General features: G+C 37.6%; 1 protein-coding gene across 1 annotated transcript in view; it reads right to left on the reverse strand.

Annotated features, from left to right (window-relative positions):
• Positions 1–21,383, reverse strand: part of LOC116723212 (protein mono-ADP-ribosyltransferase PARP4-like) — a 44,701-nt gene that overhangs the window by 15,941 nt on the left and 7,377 nt on the right. Inside the window, exons 13-49 of the mRNA XM_032567957.1 lie at positions 21,158–21,341; positions 20,918–21,059; positions 20,374–20,522; positions 20,160–20,291; positions 19,381–19,467; positions 19,148–19,312; positions 17,848–17,888; positions 17,622–17,703; positions 17,291–17,428; positions 16,995–17,184; positions 16,257–16,327; positions 15,108–15,295; positions 14,924–15,023; positions 14,453–14,620; positions 14,222–14,302; positions 14,061–14,141; positions 13,892–13,987; positions 13,712–13,822; positions 13,183–13,203; positions 12,977–13,000; positions 11,945–11,977; positions 11,678–11,695; positions 10,966–10,989; positions 10,241–10,273; positions 9,974–9,991; positions 8,706–8,729; positions 7,904–7,945; positions 5,753–5,773; positions 4,779–4,802; positions 4,445–4,462; positions 3,665–3,703; positions 3,075–3,098; positions 2,681–2,704; positions 2,346–2,369; positions 1,948–1,971; positions 1,177–1,215; positions 586–609 (exon numbers count right to left, since the gene is read on the reverse strand). Coding sequence (XP_032423848.1) covers positions 586–609; positions 1,177–1,215; positions 1,948–1,971; positions 2,346–2,369; positions 2,681–2,704; positions 3,075–3,098; positions 3,665–3,703; positions 4,445–4,462; positions 4,779–4,802; positions 5,753–5,773; positions 7,904–7,945; positions 8,706–8,729; positions 9,974–9,991; positions 10,241–10,273; positions 10,966–10,989; positions 11,678–11,695; positions 11,945–11,977; positions 12,977–13,000; positions 13,183–13,203; positions 13,712–13,822; positions 13,892–13,987; positions 14,061–14,141; positions 14,222–14,302; positions 14,453–14,620; positions 14,924–15,023; positions 15,108–15,295; positions 16,257–16,327; positions 16,995–17,184; positions 17,291–17,428; positions 17,622–17,703; positions 17,848–17,888; positions 19,148–19,312; positions 19,381–19,467; positions 20,160–20,291; positions 20,374–20,522; positions 20,918–21,059; positions 21,158–21,341 — 2,704 coding nt within the window. The remainder of the gene's footprint in view (positions 1–585; positions 610–1,176; positions 1,216–1,947; positions 1,972–2,345; positions 2,370–2,680; positions 2,705–3,074; positions 3,099–3,664; positions 3,704–4,444; positions 4,463–4,778; positions 4,803–5,752; positions 5,774–7,903; positions 7,946–8,705; positions 8,730–9,973; positions 9,992–10,240; positions 10,274–10,965; positions 10,990–11,677; positions 11,696–11,944; positions 11,978–12,976; positions 13,001–13,182; positions 13,204–13,711; positions 13,823–13,891; positions 13,988–14,060; positions 14,142–14,221; positions 14,303–14,452; positions 14,621–14,923; positions 15,024–15,107; positions 15,296–16,256; positions 16,328–16,994; positions 17,185–17,290; positions 17,429–17,621; positions 17,704–17,847; positions 17,889–19,147; positions 19,313–19,380; positions 19,468–20,159; positions 20,292–20,373; positions 20,523–20,917; positions 21,060–21,157; positions 21,342–21,383) is intronic.

Raw genomic sequence — 21,383 nt, forward strand, 5'->3', positions numbered from 1 at the left:
AAAGTGCCACAATGTAATTATATTCATATGTATGTAATACCTAGCTGCTACTTAGAGAAAATACATAATAATGACACCATAAAAACCCTGTAAGGACAGTTATAGGAACCAGTATAACTGTACTGGTACGCTTTAGTGCTTCTCCATGAAATCTTTTTTGAAGGTTATAAGTTATAATTTTATTCATTTTCATTTCTGGGATTGGAGCTCCCTTCTCTGTGGAGGAGAGAGGAAAGGAGTCATGATAGCAACAGTTCATTTAACATCCATCAATCCCATCTGATGTCAAGGCTCCATTGGTTTGACTGTCCTTAGACCTGCATTAACTGGATCGCCGAAGCTAAAGCATCAAACCTGTTTAGATAACCTAGTTATCCCACAGAGGAAATGCATCCAACTAATGGGAAAGGTGAAGTAAAAGTCCCAGAAAAACTGTAAGGGGTCATAGTTGAAGCCTTTACAGATACTCCATGAGTACTGGTTTTTGTTAAGTATCAAAATTAAATAAGACCCAGATGTAAAGTGAAAGTCATATCAATAAAAACATCAGAGCCAGAAACTAGATCTGTGTGTGAAGGTTCTTACTTCGTCATTTAACTCTTCAGATTTCTGTAAAAGAAACAAGCAGAAAGCAAGAAAGTGAATTAGAAAGTAAGGATCTACACTTGATCACTTATGTTGTTTAAAGTTTTATTAATTGAAATCACTGTTCAAGTAAAATACTAAGGATTCATTCCTTCTGGCTGTAACTCTTCCTTAACTTTAATAGAATAAATAATCAATACCTAGCTGCTACTTAGAGAAAATACATAATAATGACACCATAAAAACCCTGTAAGGACAGTTATAGGTACCAGTATAACTGTACTGGTATGCTTTTGTGCCTCTCCATAAAATCTTTGAATCATCTGTAAATATCCAGCAGCCAGCCTACAATTACTTGTCATTTACACAAAGGTGATTCTAGATGTAAGTAATATGTATGTACTTGTCTAGTTTCCAATATTTTCACATCGGTACCCTGAGAGTACGTCACAAGTGAACCACAGATAGTGTGTAAACAACAAACTGTTGGTTTGCTGCATGTGCCCTGAAAGGGGTTGAGAAATACGGATCTAAAGTAACAAACTGTAAAGACGCAGCTAAAAAAAACAAGAGGTGAAAACTACTTGTTACCTCAAGATATGATGCAATGGAACATAAACCAAGGTTCCTCTGTAACAGAGAAACATAACAATCAAGTTGCACTATTTTTATCCATCATTCCTTCAATGTCAAAAACAGATAAACCAGAAAGATCCAAAGATATTGAGAAATGTTGCAGGCAGAAATGTTTCTGTATCTTTTCCAGAGTTGTGTCTCAAGACAATCCTGTCTCTGAGGTCAGCAGACGGTTCCCTGGATTTCATGGTTGGTTTTTGACATTAAATAGACAAACGTCTTTATAATTAAAGTCCAATCAGCTGAAATTAGATTGTTTATGTAAGTTTTGGAGAGTAACTGCTGTGACTATTGGCAGGTTTGAGTTATAATATATTCATTTTCATTTCTGGGATTGGAGCTCCCTTCTCTGTGGAGGAGAGAGGAAAGGAGCCATGATTACCACAGTTCATTTAACATCCATCAATCCCATCTGATGTCAAGGCTCCATTGGTTTGACTGTCCTTAGACCTGCGTTAACTGGATTGCCGATGTTACAGTTATCTAAGCAGGCCTGGTTTTGGACCCCACAGAGGAAATGCAACCAACTAGTTGGAAAGGTGAAGTAAAAGTCCCAGAAAAAACTGTAAGGGGTCAAAGTTGAAGCCTTTATAGATACTCCATGAGTACTGGTTCTTGTTAAGCATTATCACTAAATAAGACCCAGATGAAACTCTGACCATGCTGTACAGTGAAAGCCATATTCAATAAAAAGTCATATCAATAAATGTGTGTGAAGGTTTGTACTTCTTCCCGGAGTTTCCTACATCTCTGTAAAAGAAACACAAACAGAAGGCAGGGACAGAAAGTGAGTTAGAATAATAAATGGTATGATCAGCACCTGATCACTTATATTGATTAATAAAACCTGATCAGTGCTGATCAGGTTTTATTAGTTGATGTCATTCTTTATCTAAAATGCCAAAAATGAATAAATAATCAATACCTAACTGCTACTTAGAGAAAATACATAATAATGACACCATAAAAACCCTGTAAGGACAGTTATAGGTACCAGTATAACTGTACTGGTACCCTTTTGTGCTTCTCCATAAAATCTTTGAATCATCTGTAAATATCCTGTAGTGAAAACATCAATAAAAACATCAGAGCCAGATACTAGATCTGTGTGTGAAGGTTCTTACTTCGCGCAAGCTCTCTTCAGGTGCCTTTAAAAGAAACAAGCAGAAAGCAAGAAAGTGAATTAGAAAGGAATGATCTATACTTGATCACTTATGTTGCTTAAAGTTGTATTAATTGAAATCACTGTTCAAGTAAAAAACAAACATTACAATCCCTTTCTGCCAGGTGTAAATCTGTCTTAAAATTTGTTTTAAAAAAATGCGGTAACATTTGCTGCAGAATGATCTTGATTTAGCATTATAACTAAATAAGACCCAGATGAAACTCTGACCATGCTGTACAGTGAAAGCCATATTAAATAAAAAGTCATATCATAAATGTGTGTGAAGGTTTGTACTTCTTCCTGGAGTTCCCTAGATCTCTGTAAAAGAAACACAAACAGAAAGCAGGGACAGAAAGTGAGTTAGAATAATAAATGGTATGATCAGCACCTGATCACTTATATTGATTGATAAAATCTGATCAATGCTGATCAGGTATTATTAGTTGAAGTCATTGTTTATCTAAAATGTCAAAAATAAATAATCAATACCTAACTGCTATTTAGAGAAAATACGTAATAATGACACCATAAAAACCCTGTAAGGACAGTTATAGGTACCAGTATAACTGTACTGGTACGCTTTAGTGCTTCTCCATAAAATCTTTGAATCATCTGTAAATATCTTGTAGTGAAAACATCAATAAAAACATCAGAGCCAGATACTAGATCTGTGTGTGAAGGTTCTTACTTCGTCCTCGCTCTCTTCAGGTGCCTTTAAAAGAAACAAGCAGAAAGCAAGAAAGTGAATTAGAAAGTAAGGATCTACACTTGATCACTTATGTTTTTAAAGTTTTATTAATTGAAATCACTGTTCAAGTAAAATACTAAGGATTCATTCCTTCTGGCTGTAACTCTTCCTTAACTTTAATAGAATAAATAATCAATACCTAGCTGCTACTTAGAGAAAATACATAATAATGACGCCATAAAAACCCTGTAAGGACAGTTATAGGTACCAGTATAACTGTACTGGTATGCTTTTGTGCCTCTCCATAAAATCTTTGAATCATCTGTAAATATCCAGCAGCCAGCCTACAATTACTTGTCATTTACACAAAGGTGCTTCTAGATGTAAGTAATATGTATGTACTTGTCTAGTTTCCAATATTTTCACATCGGTACCCTGAGAGTACGTCACAAGTGAACCACAGATAGTGTGTAAACAACAAACTGTTGGTTTGCTGCATGTGCCCTGAAAGGAGTTGAGAAATACGGATCTAAAGTAACAAACTGTAAAGACGCAGCTAAAAAAAACAAGAGGTGAAAACTCCATGTTACCTCAAGATATGATGCAATGGAACATACACGAAGGTTCCTCTGTAACAGAGAAACATAACAATCAAGTTGCAGTATTTTTATCCATCATTCCTTCAATGTGAAAAACAGATAAACCAGAAAGATCCAAAGATATTGAGAAATGTTGCAAGCAGAAATGTTTCTGTATCTTTTCCAGAGTTGTGACCCAAGACAATCCTGTCTCTGAGGTCAGCAGACGGTTCCCTGGATTTCATGGTTGGTTTTTGACATTAAATAGACAAACGTCTTTATAATTAAAGTCCAATCAGCTGAAATTAGATTGTTTATGTAAGTTTTGGAGAGTAACTGCTGTGACGTTTGGCAGTTATGAGTTATAATATATTCATTTTCATTTCTGGGATTGGAGCTCCCTTCTCTGTGGAGGAGAGAGGAAAGGAGCCATGATTACCACAGTTCATTTAACATTCATCAATCCCATCTGATGTCAAGGCTCCATTGGTTTGACTGTCCTTAGACCTGCATTAACTGGATTGTTGAAGATAAAGCATCAAACCTGTTTAGATAACCTAGTTATCCCACAGAGGAAATGCATCCAACTAATGGGAAAGTTGAAGTAAAAGTCCCAGAAAAAACTGCAAGGGGTCAAAGTTGAAGCCTTTATAGATACTCCATGAGTACTGGTTCTTGTTGAGCATTATCACTAAATAAGACCCAGATGAAACTCTGACCATGCTGTAAAGTGAAAGCCATATTAAATAAAAAGTCATATCAATAAATGTGTGTGAAGGTTTGTACTTCTACCTGGGGGATCTCACGTCTCTGTAAAAGAAACACAAGCAGAAAGTGAGTTAATTTCACCTGATCAGTGCTGATCAGGTTTTATTAGTTGAAGTTATTCTTTATCTAAAATGCCAAAAATAAATAAATAATCAATACCTAGCTGCCACTTAGAGAAAATACATAATAATGACACCATAAAAACCCTGTAAGGACAGTTATAGGTACCAGTATAACTGTACTGGTACCCTTTTGTGCTTCTCCATAAAATCTTTGAATCATCTGTAAATATCCTGTAGTGATAACATCAATAAAAACATCAGAACCAGATACTAGATCTGTGTGTGAAGGTTCTTACTTCGCGCTCGCTCTCTTCAGGTGCCTTTAAAAGAAACAAGCAGAAAGCAAGAAAATGAATTAGAAAGGAATGATCTACACTTGATCACTTATGTTGCTTAAAGTTTTATTAATTGAAATCACTGTTCAAGTAAAATACCAAACATTACAATCCCTTTCTGCCAGATGTAAATCTGTCTTAAAATTTGTTTTAAAAAAATGCGGTAACATTTGCTGTATGATCTTGATTTAGCAGCTTGTCTCTGAAAAACGGGCAGCAATAAAGAAGAGAGAAACGGTGAAGCTGTGATCAGCTTCTGTCCGAGCTGCAGTTTGTGCAAAAGTGAAAGACCAAATTACATAACATTAGTTTGGTGTAATGTGAAATACATTTTTCATTTAGATTTAAAAATAAAAAAGTTCAGGTGTGGGAATTTGTTTACATTTTTTGACTCCATTATCTGAATCCAGAATGTTGCAGATTAAAAAAAATAAAGTGCCACAATGTAATTATATTCATATATATGCCAAAATAATCAGCTGATCTGAGTGTTTATCATTATGTTTGTTTCAGAAAGGAATTTCTATGAAACCAAATGAAATATCTGGGACTATGTGAGTCCATCAGAACCAGAACCTCGAGTTGAACATCAGTGGAGAGTTGATCACAGCTGCTGCGCTCACGACTCGTCCACAATAACGAGGAGCAGAGCCAAACCGCACATTAACAGGTTAGAGCACGACTTCCCAGTGGAAAACACCTAGAGTTACTTCAAGACCCAAGTAAATTAGACTCAGCTGACCAGAAAAAACTACAAGGGTCACATACTGGAAACCTGCCTATGGCTAGCTTAATGTTTCCCAATAGGTACTGGTTCTTGTCAAGTATTACCACCAAAAATGACCCAGATGAAACTCTGACCATGCTGTAAAGTGAAAGCCATATTAAATAAAATGTCATATCATATAAATGTGTGTGAAGGTTTGTACTTCTACCTGGAGCAGAAGTTTCTTTTTCTAGAAAAGAAACACAAGAAAAAAGCAGGGACAGAAAGTGAGTTAAAATAGTAAATAGTATGATCAGCACCTGATCACTTATATTGATTAATAAAACCTGATCAGGTTTTATTAGTTGAAGTCTTTATTTATCTAAAATGTCAAAAATACAGAGATGGGAGGATCGGGATTACCCTGTTTTCAGCATTATTATTGGGCAGTGAATGCAAGAGCCCTGGTATACTGGTAGGAAGGTGATGCTCAAGAATTGTCTGCAAATTCCCCCCACATGGGTGGCCATTGAAAGAAGTGGTGTTACTGACAGCTCTCTTCCGGCTCTACTCTTCGCAGCACCGATATCTCCCGCAATTAGTGGGGTAAATAATTTGATCATTTTAAATTCTTTGAAAATATGGAAACAAATTAAGTTGCACTATAAGTTACCGGAGACCTCAGTTCATGCCCCAGTTTGCTGTAACCATGCTTTTCCCCCATCACTATCGGATACGTCCTTTAAAAATTGGAGATTGAAAGGCCTTAATACTTTGAAAAACTTGTACATTGACAAAAAGTTTGCTTCATTTGCTATGCTGAAGAGCTATTTTTCTCTTCCGGATATGGATTTCTTCAGATATTTGCAAGTTAGAAACTATGTTCGAACTAATATTCCGAATTTCATATCTCTCCCGGAAGAAAATAAACTATGCAAAATTCTGCTGGGCTCTCCAGGATCGAAAAAGTTAATCATGAGTTTTGTTGACGTCTTTGCAGAGCAAATTAACTTCACCACAGACTCCTTGAGAGCTGCATGGGAGGAGGAGCTGGGTTTGCGGATTGGGAGTGAGGTCTGGGAGGAGGGTCTTGGGAGGATTCGGACGTGCTCTATCAATGTAAGACACCAGTTAATTCAGTTCAAGGTGTTTCATAGACTTCACTATTCTAAAATTGAACTGCACAGAATATTTCCTTCGACATCTTCAAAATGTGATAAATGTAAGTCTGCGGATGGCTCCCTATCTCATTTGTTCTGGACATGCCCCAAGCTCTTTCATTATTGGTGTGAGATTTTCAACTTGTTTTCTAAGGCTTATGGATGCGCGTTGGTTCCTGACCCCCAGATTGCATTGTTTGGACACTCTCCTTCTTTGAGGAACTGCAGCATTTCTATGCAAATGATGGTGGTATATGGAATGGTAATAGCCAAAAAAGTAATATTGAGACTTTGGAAAAATGAAAAGGATCCTCAGTTTAAAATGTGGTTGAGCGACTTTACTGAGATTCTCCATTTGGAGAAGCTACGATATGATGTTGTGGGTTTCTCTAATAAGTTCTGTAGTATCTGGCAGCCGGTTTTGGACTATTTTTCTCGATCCAAGGTCGACCCTGACACTCGCTCAGTTTCATAGTATGCCACCTATGCCCTTACGGACAGATAATACCATCCTTAAGCAGAAATTGTACTCAATGCAGTGTAATCAACTCTTTGGATAATTTTCCTGACTTGTTATTATAAATTTTTATTTCTTTCTTTTTTTGGGGGGTTATTGTACGTCTTTATTTTTATTACTGGACTGATAAGAGTGTATTGCTTTCATACAGCATTTTATTGCATACATGCGTGTGTATGTAAGTCTCCATGAATATGTGTATATGTATATATATATGCTTCATACTCTCATGTATAATTTATGTATGTTATATTCTGAAAAACTAAAAAATATATATATATAAAATGTCAAAAATAAATAAATAATCAATACCTAGCTGCCACTTAGAGAAAATACATAATAATGTCACCATAAAAACCCTGTAAGGACAGTTATAGGTACCAGTATTACTGTACTGGTACCCTTTAGTGCTTCTCCATAAAATCTTTGAATCATCTGTAAATATCCAGCAGCCAGCCTACAATTACTTGTCATTTACACAAAGGTGCTTCTAGATGCAAGTAATATGTATGTACTTGTCTAGTTTCCAATATTTTCACATCGGTACCCTGAGAGTACGTCACAAGTGAACCACAGATAGTGTGTAAACAACAAACTGTTGGTTTGCTGCATGTGCCCTGAAAGGGGTTGAGAAATACGGATCTAAAGTAGCAAACTGTAAAGACGCAGCTAAAAAAAACAAGCGGTGAAAACTCCATGTTACCTTAGGAGGTAATCTGTTGCACAAATCTTCACCATAGACCCTCTGTAAAAGAGAAACATAATCAAGTTGCAGTATTTTTTCCATCAATGTGAAAAACAGATAAACCAGAAAGATCCAAAGATATTGAGAAATGTTGCAGGCAGAAATGTTTCTGTATCTTTTCCAGAGTTGTGCCTCAAGACAATCCTGTCTCTGAGGTCAGCAGACGGTTCCCTGGATTTCATGGTTGGTTTTTGACATTAAATAGACAAACGTCTTTATAATTAAAGTCCAATCAGCTGAAATTAGATTGTTAATGTAAGTTTTGGAGAGTAACTGCTGTGACTTTTGGGAGTCATAGTACCAGTATAACTGTACTGGTACCCTTTTGTGCTTCTCCATGAAATCTTTTTTGGAGGTTATAAGTTATAATTTTATTCATTTTCATTTCTGGGATTGGAGCTCCCTTCTCTGTGGAGGAGAGAGGAAAGGAGCCATGATTGTCACAGTTCATTTAACATCCATCAATCCCATCTGATGTCAAGGCTCCATTGGTTTGACTGTCCTTAGACCTGCATTAACTGGATTGCCGATGTTACAGTTATCTAAGCAGGCCTGGTTTTGGACCCCACAGAGGAAATGCAACCAACTAGTTGGAAAGGTGAAGTAAAAGTCCCAGAAAAAATTGTAAGGGGTCATAGATACTCCATGAGTACTGGTTCTTGTTAAGTATCACCATTAAATAAAACCCAGATGTAAAGTGAAAGTCATATAAATAGAAACATCAGAGCCAGAAACTAGATCTGTGTGTGAAGGTTCTTACATCGCACAAGCCCATATCAGGTGCCTGTAAGAGAAACAAGCAGAAAGCAGGAAAGTGAATTAGAAAGGAATGATTTATACTTGTTCACTTATGTTGCTTAAAGTTTTATCAATTGAAATCACTGTTCAAGTAAAATACCAAACATTACAATCCATTTCTCCCAGGTGTAAATCTGTCTTAAAATTTGTTTTAAAAAAATGCCCTTTTGTGCTTCTCCATAAAATCTCTGAATCATCTGTAAATATCCTGTAGTCAGCCTACAATTACCTGTCTGTCATATCCATAAAGGACCAAATTACATAACAATAGTTTGGTGTAATGTGAATCTCATTTTTCATTTAGATTTAAAAATAAAACAAAGTTGGGGCGTGCCGTGGTGGCGTAGCAGTTAGCGCGACCCGTATTTGGAGGCCTTGAGTCCTCGACGCGGCCGACGCGGGTTCGACTCCCGGACCCGACGACATTTGCCGCATGTCTTCCCCTCTCTCCTTCCCCGTTTCCTGTCAGCCCACTGTCATATAAGGTACACTAGAGCCCACAAAAGACCCCCTGGAGGGGTAAAAAAATAAAAAAATAAATAAAACAAAGTTTAGGCGTGAGTAACTGTTTACACTTTTTGACATTTTTCTTAGTTTTGTTTTCCTTGGATCGCTAATTCTAAAGCACCAAACCTATTTATGTTAACAGACCTGATTTTGGATCCCACAGAGAAAATGCAGTCAACTAACGAGAAAAGTTAAGTGAAATATTCCAGAAAAAACCGTAAGGGTCACATAGGCAAAATCTGCCACTTAGCGATTCTTATGCATCTCTGGAAAACATTAAGAGATCACTGCAAAATGATCAGTTAGCTTGATTTCACTTTTTATAGGTATATGTTTAAGTAAAATGAACATTGTTCTTTTATTCTATGAACTACTGACAACATGTCTCCGAAATTCAAAGCAAAAGTTTAGTATTTATTTGCAGAAAATGGTCAAAATAAGAAAAAAATGCAAAGAAAACATGTTCATATTCATTTAGAAACAACAATACTGATGTTTTTACTCAGGAAAAGTTCAGAAATCAATATTTGGTGGAATAACCAGGAGGTTTTCAATGGGGTTCAGTGAAATGGTCTCATTTTTTCCAGAGCTGTAGGTACCCGATAACTACTGGTTCTTGTTAGGTATTAAAACATTGATCAAATTGTAAAGTGAAACTCATATCATTTAAAAACATCTTAGCCATATGATACAAATACTATTTTTGTGTGTAAAGGGTCTTACATAGAGGTCGTCATATATCTGTAAAAGAAACAAAGTGAAAGCAGAAAAGTGAATTAGAATGGCATGATCTGCACTTGATCACTTATGTTATTTTTTAAAGTTTATTAGCTAAAATTACTGTAATGTAAAATGAAAAACATTAAGATACATTTCTTCTAGCTGTAACTCTCAACATTTTTTGGGAAAATGTGTCATAAATAAGGGCCTAAAGTAACAAATTGCAAAGGAGTAGCTAAAAAAACGTTGGTGGTGGAAATTCTTTGTTACCTCAACAGTGGAGCAAAGTTCTGCGGACAGCATCTGTAACAGAAACATAACAATCAAGTTCCAGTCATTTTTATCCATCATTTCGTTGATTTAAATAAAATATGAGGTAAACCAGAAAAAGTCAAAGGTGCTGATAATGTTGCAAAGAGATTAAGAGCTCCATAACACCAGTTTTAAAGTCCCTCCACTGGCTCCTTGTAGCTCAAATAATAGACTTTAAAATGCTGTTGTTAGTTTATAAATCACTGAACGGCTTAGCACCACAACACATTAAAAATCTGCTTTTATTGTATCAAACTTCCAGACCTCTCAGGTCTTCCGGTTCTGGTCTGTTCTGCATCCCCAGAACCAGAACCAAACGAGGAGAAGCAGCTTTCAGCATCTATGCACCACAAATTTGGAACAAACTTCCAGAAAACTGTAAAACAGCTGAAACACTGACTTCTTTTAAATCTCAACTAAAAACCCACCTGTTTAGAATTGTATTTGAAATGTAATCAATTACAAATTTATTGATGGAACTTGACTTAATGCTTTGTTTTGATTATTGATTCTATGTTGCATTGTGTTTCTGTGTTTGTAATGATGTAAAGCACTTTGAAATGCCTTGCTGCTGAAATGTGCTATACAAATAAAATTTGATTGATTGATAAATATCCTGTAGTGAAAACATCGATAAAAAAACATCAGAGTCAGATACTAGATCTGTGTGTGAAGGTTCTTACATCGCACAAGCTCATATCAGGTGCCTGTAAAGAAACAAGCAGAAAGCAGGAAAGTGAATTAGAAAGGAATGATCTACACTTGATCACTTATGTTGCTTAAAGTTTTATTAATTGAAATCACTGTTCAAGTAAAATACCAAACATTACAATCCCTTTCTGCCAGGTGTAAATCTGTCATTACCTGTCATTTCCACAAAAGACCAAATTACATAATAGTTTGGTGAAATGAGAATTTTATTTTTCATTTAGATTTAAAAATAAAATAAAGTTCAGGGGTGGGTATTTGTTTACATTTTTTGACATTTTTCATAGATTTGTATTCTTTGGAAGTGAAATATTCCAGAAAAAGCCGTAAGGGTCACATGGGCAAAACCTGCCAATTAGCGATTCTTATACATCTCTGGAAAACATTAAGAGATCACTGCAAAATGATCAGACGCAAAGAAAACATGTTCATATTCATTTAGAAACAACAATACTGATGTTTTAACTCAGGAAAAGTTCAGAAATCAATATTTGGTGGAATAACTGGGAGGTTTTCAATGGGGTTCAGTGAAATGGTCTCATTTTTTCCAGAGCTGTAGGTACCCGATAACTACTGGTTCTTGTTAGGTATTAAAACATTGATCAAATTGTAAAGTGAAACTCATATCAATTAAAAACATCTTAGCCATATGATACAAATACTATTTTTGTGTGTAAAGGGTCTTACATAGAGGTCGTCATATATCTGTAAAAGAAACAAAGTGAAAGCAGAAAAGTGAATTAGAATGGCATGATCTGCACTTGATCACTTATGTTATCTTTTAAAGTTTATTAGCTAAAATTACTGTTATGTAAAATGAATAACATTAAGATACATTTCTTCTAGCTGTAACTCTTAACATTTTTTTGGGAAAATGTGTCATAAATAAGGGCCTAAAGTAACAAATTGCAAAAGAGTAGCTAAAAAAAACATTGGTGGTGGAAACTCTGTTACCTCTTCAGTGGAGCAAAGTTCTGCGGGCATCATCTGTAACAGAAACATAACATTCAAGTTCCAGTCATTTTTATCCATCATTTCATTGAATTAAATAAAATATGAGGTAAACCAGAAAAAGGCAAAGGTGCTGATAATGTTGCAAAAAGATTAAGAGCTCCATGTTGGAATGAGTGGATCATAGGACTTTATTGGTGATAAACCAATAAATCAGAACCAGTCCTTTCATCTCAACAGTGAGTAAAAACAGAAATCTGCATCAGTGAACTGAATTTTAAGTCACGCCTCTTCCTAAGGTTTGGAGTGACTCTACATAGGTTTCAAAGAGTAACTGCTATGACGTTCGGGGGTTATTGGTTATCATTTTATTAATTTTCATTTCTGGGATTGGAGCTCCTCTAAATACAGTTTTGATCGAAGTTCTGCCGGAGATGAGAGTTAAAGCTCCGTCTCACAGGGGATTCCGCCAGACGTTCCCAGCAGACCCTCACAACACGTTTGGGCCTGCCAGGTCTGACCGGCTTCCTCCCCCAAAGCCGGAGTCAACTCGCCACCAGGTAGTGGTCAGTGGACAGCTCCGCACCTCTCTTCACCCGAGTGTCCAAGACATGCGGCCGCAGATCCGATGAAACGATGACAAAGTCGATCATCGAACCGCGGCCTAGGGTGTCCTGGTGCCAAGTGCACATATGGACATATGAACATGGTGTTCGTTATGGACAATCCGTGATGAGCACAGAAGTCCAACAACAGAACACCGCTCAAGTTCAGATCAGGGGGCCGTTCCTCCCAACAACACCCCTCCACGTCTCACTGTCATTGCCCACTTGAGCGTTGAAGTCCCCCAGCAGAACAAGGGAGTCCCCAGGAGGAGCACTCTCCAGTACCCCCTCTAAGGACTCCAAGAAGGGTGGGTAATCTGAACTGTTGTTCGGCCCGTAAGCACAAACGACAGTCAGGACCCGTCCCCCCACCCGTAGGCGGAGGGAGGCTACCCTCTAGAATACTAGATTTACGTGTAAAGGTTCGTACGTCGCGATCGCTTTCTTCAGATAACTGTAAAAGAAACAGAAGCAGGAACAGAAAGTTCATTAGAAAGGTATGATCTGCATCTGATCACTTCAGTTGCTTCAAATTTATTGGAAGAAATCACTCTTCATCTAAAATACCAAACAGTAAGATATATTTATTCCAGCTGTAACTCTTACTTAACATTTAAGTTAAAAAATAATCATTACCTCTGCATCACAAACCACAACCTGAAAAGAAGAGAGCAGATAGAAGAAAATCAGTTACAAGGACAATAATTAACTATTTCTCACAAATATTATCCGGTTCCTGCCACAAACCTGAGGTTAGGGTATTATGAAAAGAAGAATTAACCATTACTTTAAAATCCTTGAACCTTCCAATAATCTCTTCAGATTTCAAAGCTTTTAAATTTGCATTTTACTGTAGCAAAGACAATCAAAAATCTTAAAGAGCTGACCTAAATCTGATCATGTTTCCTTTAGCAATAAATTGCCAAGTGTCCAGAAACATTTCTCCAGTTTGGCTATAGCTGCACTGAAAACATGGGGCGTCTCACGGATCAACTCTTGGACCCTTTGTTTTCTATTCCCACCCGCAGATCAAATGTACACTGAGTTAAGTTAAAATGGAGGCTGGTGCAGCTGTAAAACAAGTATTTTAAAAATAAGCACACAGATTAAACCTCAGCGCAATGTACTCATACATTTTTGATAATTTTAACAGAAATATTTTCACTTTTTCTTTGTCCTCAGGAAGACTCCAGTTGATGTATGGCAAGAAGTCCACATCCTCCTCTGCGACCAGCTTTGGGATGTCTGTGACGCCATCATCTGCCTTCTCAGAATCCTAAAACAGGAAAAATTACTTTGGTTTGATTCATAAACAACTCTGAACATGGCATGAAAACAAACAGACCCTCTCTTCGATGGCCACGAAGCTAGTGAACTGAGACAGTATGGAGAACTCTTTGCTCAGATCGATGATGAAGGACTTCAGCTCTGCTTTTTTACCCTGAAAACACAAAAACAGGAGTTTCAATATAGTTTAGCTCTGATTTGAGGTCAAAGGTGACACGCATGCTGACCTCGTGCTCAGCTTCGGTGATATCAAGGTTTCCATCCTCGTAGTCTCTGATCAGGGCTCTTGCTGTGAGCTTATGAAGAAACTAAAACAACAAATCAGTAGCTGAGGTTGAATGTTTTTCATATTTCAATGTGTTTATACAGATAATAAACAGAGCCTTACCGTTCCTCTGGTCTTCTGCAGCTCTGTTGTTGACACCATGGTTTGAAGCTCCTGACCACGCAAATCTCCAAGAAGAGTCGCCTGCATGAAAAATCACAAATCTGATTCATTTTTTCTTTAATCGTTCGTTGCAGTCAGTTCATGATCAACTCAACTCTCCTTTGTAATTTCTCTGATCATTGATCAACCTGGCCCAGCAGGTAAAGCAGAGAAGAAGAACCGGTTGAATACCTGAGTGCAGTGGGGCACAAAGCCGTAAACCAGCGTGTGGCAGTCGTTGAACAGAGCGTTCAGCTGTTTCGGGGCTTGAACCGGAGGAGCTCTGGGGTTGAACTGCTGCCATTTCACAGAGACGGAGCTGCAGCCGGGAGACGACATGCGCTTCACCTGGCGCTCCACCTGCAGCCACATGTTCAGGTATCAGAACGTCTCCAGTTCAACTGATAAACACTCAAATTAATCTTCATGATGAATGTTTTCCATGCAAAATGCAACATGTGGAGAACTCTATGGATGAATTAAACTCACTTTTATTTTGGGTCATATAAAGATCATGAATGTTGAATGCAACATGGGCAACCACCCAGGGCGGTATCTTAAGTGGGGCCTCAACTGCCCACAGTCACACTGTGATTACGACTCAAACTTTTGCCCAACAGAAAAGTTGGATGTGAGTTTGTCATGTGAATTAGAAAGTCTCACCTTCTCAGCCCAAGTGTACTTCGCTTTAGAGTCAAAAAACTCATAAGCTCCGCCCCCTGCCTGAGCCAGGGCTCTCAACATGTGGCGATTGGCTGTGGAGCTGAAATGACAAACACAGCCACTTCATCTAGTTTGAACAGAAACTAAACATGAAAAAGAAGCGAGGGATGAAGACCTTCCTCACCTGAAGCCGCAGGTGAAGAGGCGACTGTGCTGGACGTTATCTCTGAGCAGCTGCAGCGTGGCCGCCGCGTTCTGGATGTGGCCGTCCGACAGCAGCAGCAGGTTTCGCACGCCGTCGGACGGCGGCAGCAGGCTAAGAGCCCGGAGAGGCAGCCACAGCTCAGTGCTGCCCCCTACTGAGGAGCAGCTCTAACAGCAGACAGAAAAGATTACTGGTAAAGTTTGGAAATATATTTTAATTCCAAGTAGAACTACAACTAATTATTATTTTAGTAATCATTTTTTATTCTTTTACATTAATCATTTATTTCATTTAACCACTTTAGTTTCTTTATACAATATTGGAAATACAATAAAAGTTGGAAATAAAGAAATAATTAAATTCTTTTTTTAAATAAAAAAACAAACATTTTATTGCCTAAAATGCGATAATACAGCATTCCTTTAGTGTACGCTTGGTTATTTATAGCAAAGAATATATTTTTGTTTAATTTCTACCATTAATATGTTTCTCTTTCAGCAAATTGTCTTTTTTACAGTTTGTGTACTCTAGTTTATGATTAAACAATGACTGAAATTAGTTAACAATTATTTCAATAATCGATTAATCACAATCAATACAATTAGTCGTTCAGCTTCAATTCCAAAACCAGAAATTATAAGTAAAAGGAAAAAAATAATAAAATAAAAACACATTCCCATATTCAGACTGAATATTTCTTGTTTTAGTTCAGTTAGGTTTACCAAAATTATTAATATTTATGAATATCCCTCCATTTAACTCAAATATTTTGAACTGTCAGAACCTTGCAAAGCCATGACATCATCATCTAAATGCTCAAGTTTTAGATTTTTAAAATAATTTACAATCCAAACAATCTGAAAATAATAATACAAAGTAACCTAAAATATAAATATTTGTGTCTGATTTAATGACGGGCTATAAAAATTTTGATTTTTATGCAATTGATATAAATATCTGGTTTCAACGTTAGTTTGAAATATAGCTAATCATTGCAAATAAAACCAGTGCATTTTTTTAAAAAAATAAAGATGCTAAAAATAAAACACCTTTAAATATAAGGCATGAATTTGTAACATTTTTAGCATTTTCTCCAAATAAAAACATTGCTAATGAGTCTGAACTCACCTTGATGAACTTCTTGGCTTCAGCTTGAACCTCGTTGAGTTTCTGGGTCGTCAGGAAAGCTTCTGTGTGATCTGAAAACCAAAAACAAGACAAATCAAAGAACAAAGCCAGGCTGACGGAGAGAAGATGGTGGATGCTCCTGAATATAGTAACCAAATAAAGCAACACAAGTTTTAAATCAGGAGGTGAAAAGTCAGACGCAGAAATTAACTGGAGGGAATTAAGATATTTCAGTACTATTATCAAATATAGTCTGTACTTTCCTACCGAGTCATTTTAGCAGCTTAGAGGACAATTTCAAGGACCCAACAGGGTCCTTTTTGCAACTTTTAAATTATTTACAGGAGACTTTTAGAAAGTGCACTTTGTATGTTAAAGTTTACATGAAATTCTCCCAGAAATTCTTGAAAAAAGTGACCCTTAACTTCACGGAAAGTAACCTCCAAGTTCATGGAAAGTAACCTGCAAGTTCGAGAATAGAAATCTAGAAGTCTTAGGAAAGAAGTCTCAGGTGAAAGAGAGTAACATGTAATTTCTTGGAAAGTGCCCTGCAAGTTCAAGAAAAGTAACTTGTATGATGGAAAGTAACTGGTGTGTTTCTGGAAATCAGAGTGCAAGTTTGGGAAAAATCTGTGAAACGTACAGCAGTTTGAGGATTTGATTTGGTTGTTTTAAATAATATCCAAAATAAAACAATGAGTTATTGTATTCTAATCAGTTCTCTGCTCTTATACCAACCTGTTCCAAACAAAACGATGTTGATTTTGATGTCGTTCTTCAGGTTCTTTAAAACCTGCAGGGCAATTTTCTGGGCCAGCTGGAACGATTCCCCCTTCATGGACTCAGACGTGTCCAGCAAGAGAACAACTTCACTGCCTTCAGAGCTGGAGTCAAACTCAAAGTTTGGGTAGAAAACCAGCATGCAGGCCTGCAGCAAAGTAGAGGGTTAATTCACTTAGTGTGGAGTGTCACAGGGTTCAGTACCGGGACTCTCTGAAAACAGATTGGTGTGGAAGAGGGAACGACAAACAGACCTGGCTGTCCTTGTCTGGGTGTTTCTCCACCCACATTCTGGGAAGATGAACCTCAGAGAGAGTGACAGACATCTGGAAACCATCTGACCCCATGACCTGACCCGGCAGAACACTGATCACTGCCTTACAGTCAGTCCTCTGGAAAACAAAATACAAACAAAATGAATTACCTAAAAATAAGAAACAGATAAACAGTAAAGATTCACCTCCAAATAACAAGTTTTAGATCCTAAACTATAAAAATACTAAGCATGAACCCATAAAAACAGATTAACTTGCAAATTATGTAACAATATGCAGATGATATGATTGTTTTTATTAAAAACGGCACCTTAATTTTGACTTGATGGGTGATGCAGGTCAGGCTAGAGATCTCAAAGGGCATCTCCACCGACATGTCCAACGTAAACTCTCTGAAGACCAAACAGAGCAACAGTCCATTTCTTCACATTTACTTAACCAAACAAAAAGGTTGAAGGTTAAATAATCCAAATCCAATAAGAAAACAGATCAGCGACATCATGAGTTTAAAAAAAACTAAATTCAATTATTCTCACCTCGCTGATTCGTTGGCCACACAAACCTTTTCCACAGAGACCTGGTGGGTCAGAGAGCACATAAAACGAACTCCGATTAACAATATCAAGGTTTTAATGTAAAATTATTCCTAAATTGACTAAATAAAATGATAGTAATATCCATTCCTTTTATAAATAAATCACATTTACACTTAAAATTTTTACGACCCAGGAGAATAAAAAACAAATTACAAGGCATTTTCATGTCATTTGCTTATTCTTTACTGTTGTGTAACTGAATTTATGTCCTCAAGTTTCTCAAAACTTCAAGGAAAAAGAGTTGAGTTTCTGAGAAGAGATCAAATCTAGTCAAAACAATGTAGGTTAGTTCAAACCGCCCCACTGGAAATTACTCAAAAAAAGAAAACAGGAGGTGATTAGACTTTTTGTAACACAATGATGCATAAATCATGTTGCTGCCCTGGGATTTCTGTTTTACAGCGTACTACATAGTGAGACTTGACTAATCATTGACAACTTCACGTTCGACGGATATAGGTCTCGTGTGACGTCACACTTCCGGAACTTTGTAACTGGCAGCCATCTTGGTAGGTATCCGTAACTAACTGTCATGATGGTTGTTATAAAGTTGCTATGACAACAACAAAAAAGCCACAAGCTAAGAATTAGCTCTTGACTCGTTCCTATCTAACTTATAAACAATATAAGTACATTGCAACTATTACTCTATTTGTGAGTACTCTACCCACCTCTGTGTGATACTAAGATAAATTTCAGCAGTATTTACTGTAGTACTTACTGCTGAACTAGAAAAATTAACTTAGCTAATGTAGCTTTTATCTGCTAGCTAAGACGAACATGTGGCCTACATGTATGTTCCTACATGTACTTACTCTGCCAGTCACCAGAACCTTGTTATTCACATGAAGAGAAAATGTTCCTATACGTCCTTTACAAAGCTGTTTAAACATTGATCGTGTTCAGTGATCTATGACAGCAGCCATTTTGTAGATATAAGTTTCTCTTGCACTTTGGTCAAGAGTGTCAATATATTTTCTTTTTGTTGATCTCAAAGCCACGGGTTCGCTATGCTTCGCGCTACTCTTGCCTACCAAGATGGCGGTTTAGGGGCAGGATCACTTCCAGTTCAGACTTGTGGGAACGATGTATTCTAGATAAGTGCAACAACACATCATTCTATTAAGTTTTGTGCTTTGCTGCCACACAATGGCAACTATTTTGAAAGAATTTTCCTCAAACTTTTCTAAAAGCCCATCAAATATTAGCCCCGCCTCTGAGTACAGGCTCCGCCCCTTACTTGTGTGGTCTGGTTGAGCGCGGCGCTTTCCTGCCATGGAGCCACGCTACCCGGCAGGGAGAACAGGATGCTCCCGTCTCTGACCACCAGCTCTGACACAAAGGTCACCTTAATGAGGACAGTGGCACCGGGCGGCAGGTTGCCCACGCTGATGGTGAACACATCCTGCAGAGAAGAACCAATCAGAAAGACTGGGATACGTTCCTGAAAACATCACATGTTCCTGGACATACAGGAGCGTCCTGGTCCATGAGGTACGCTCCGTGGCCTTTGGCTATCGCCTGTTTGTACTCCTTACGAGCCGTCTCCTTCTCCTTCACCTGAAAACAGCAGCAGAACGGTCAAATTAAAAAGCAACATGGGCTGCCATTGGACCTCCATTCTACACCACATGGATGCAGTAAGTGATACAAAAGAGGCCAAACCAAAGTGAGCAAGAACCAAATGCTGAGTTCACATCCTCTAAAAGTTGCACATTATTTTTTGTAGGCAGACATTGGTGATTGGTTTCATAATATTATTTTCTTTAAAAAAAACTTTTTTTGAGAAGGAGTTTCAATTAGGACTTCTACTAACAAATATTTTTGCATTCTGATGATCATTACATAAATTCTACAAATTGTACAAAATATGAAATACATTAAAAATACAAAATAATTAAATTCTTTTACTTTCTGTCCCAAAATGCAGTAACAGCATTATTTTAGTGAAGATTTGATCATTTGTAGCAAATAATGCATCTTGTTATCATATCTCCTACTCCAACATCTTTTTAACAATATGGCCAGAAAAAGATTTAAAGAGGAGCAGCAAAAGCAAATGAGATGGATTAGCTATGCATGTCAAAAAAACTTATGAAATAACTTGTAATAAAATGTTTTTCAGTCTGAAATGAATCAATTGATTAACATAAGACCAAATTGATCCATTGTCAGCGCTGTCCAGTTGCTTTCTAAATTAGGTTGCATTTTGTTTTGTGAAATATTTATCTAAATATTTCGCTTCAGATTACCTCTCCCACCACGTGCTTCCCATTGATGAAAGCTTCAAATCCGCACACGGCAGCTGAGTCGTCCAGCGGGAAGACGTACTTCGCCTCAATGGGCACTGAGCTCTGATTGGTGTATTTCTGGAAGATGATGACCTGACAGAGGAAAAAATCTGAATCAGATCCAGAACCAGGATTAACGCGTCACCAAGCTGATCCAGGTGCTTCTCTTTCCGACCTGGGAGAGCAGATCCATCAGTTTGCACTTTACATGGACGGCCTGCAGGGGGAGCTGCTGGCCTGAACTGTCCAACAGTCCAGCTTTAACGTCCTCCAGAGGGTTCTTCACATTTTCTAGATCTTCTTCTACATGTTCTGAAGTGAGACCTGAGACAGAGTGGCTTGTCAGATGGGAATGTGTTTGAAAGCAGAAACCACACAGAAGCTTTTAATTTTATTTTTATTAAAACGTAGTTGATGAAATCACTAGATTTAATTTTTAATTACATTTTTTTCCAGAAGCTGGATGGATTACTAATTATCTCAGGTCAATGCTTGCTATTAACCCACAGCAGAAATACACTAAGGCGTCTTAATTACTAAATTCTTTATAGATACATGGTTACTGCAACATTCATTTAAATCAGGGGTGTCCAAAGTGCGGCGCAGGTGCCTTTTGTGGCTCTCTGAATGGTTTTGAGTGGCTCCTCTATCAAAATTCTTGTAGAGTAGCAACAAAAATATGCTATCATGGCGACATATTGCCAGTATCTGCAGCTCACCTGGGTTCTTGGCAGACTCAATGGGTTCTGCAGTCAGGTTGATGTCCGGACTGAAAGTCTTCTGCTTGTCTCCTTCCTTTCTGAACTGAACTACATATTTTATCTTCACTTGGTCAATAGAGTAAACCACATACTCGTCATCCTGCAGCGCAGTCAGAAAACAGCAATCAGTTTCCTCAAGGTGCAGCAGAACTTTAACATGCTGAACATGTGATGGATATGCAGCTCTTCTGTTCCCACCTCAAAATCAGATGTAGTTTTGTTGGTTCGTCTGACTCCGTGAACGCTGTGGTAGCCTTCAGGAGCCTCGGTCAGAGTCTGGTCTCTCTTATAGAGATCCTTACTAACCCCCAGAGCCACATCGCAGACCAGCAGGAGGCGCGATCCGTCTGTTTCACTGGGTTTGGCGTACTTCAGACTGGTGCTGAGAAAACAGAGAGAGCCTAGAGCACAGAGGACTAACCAG

Source organism: Xiphophorus hellerii, chromosome 7 (genome assembly GCF_003331165.1).
Source record: "Xiphophorus hellerii strain 12219 chromosome 7, Xiphophorus_hellerii-4.1, whole genome shotgun sequence".
Classification (NCBI taxonomy): Eukaryota; Metazoa; Chordata; class Actinopteri; order Cyprinodontiformes; family Poeciliidae; genus Xiphophorus; species Xiphophorus hellerii.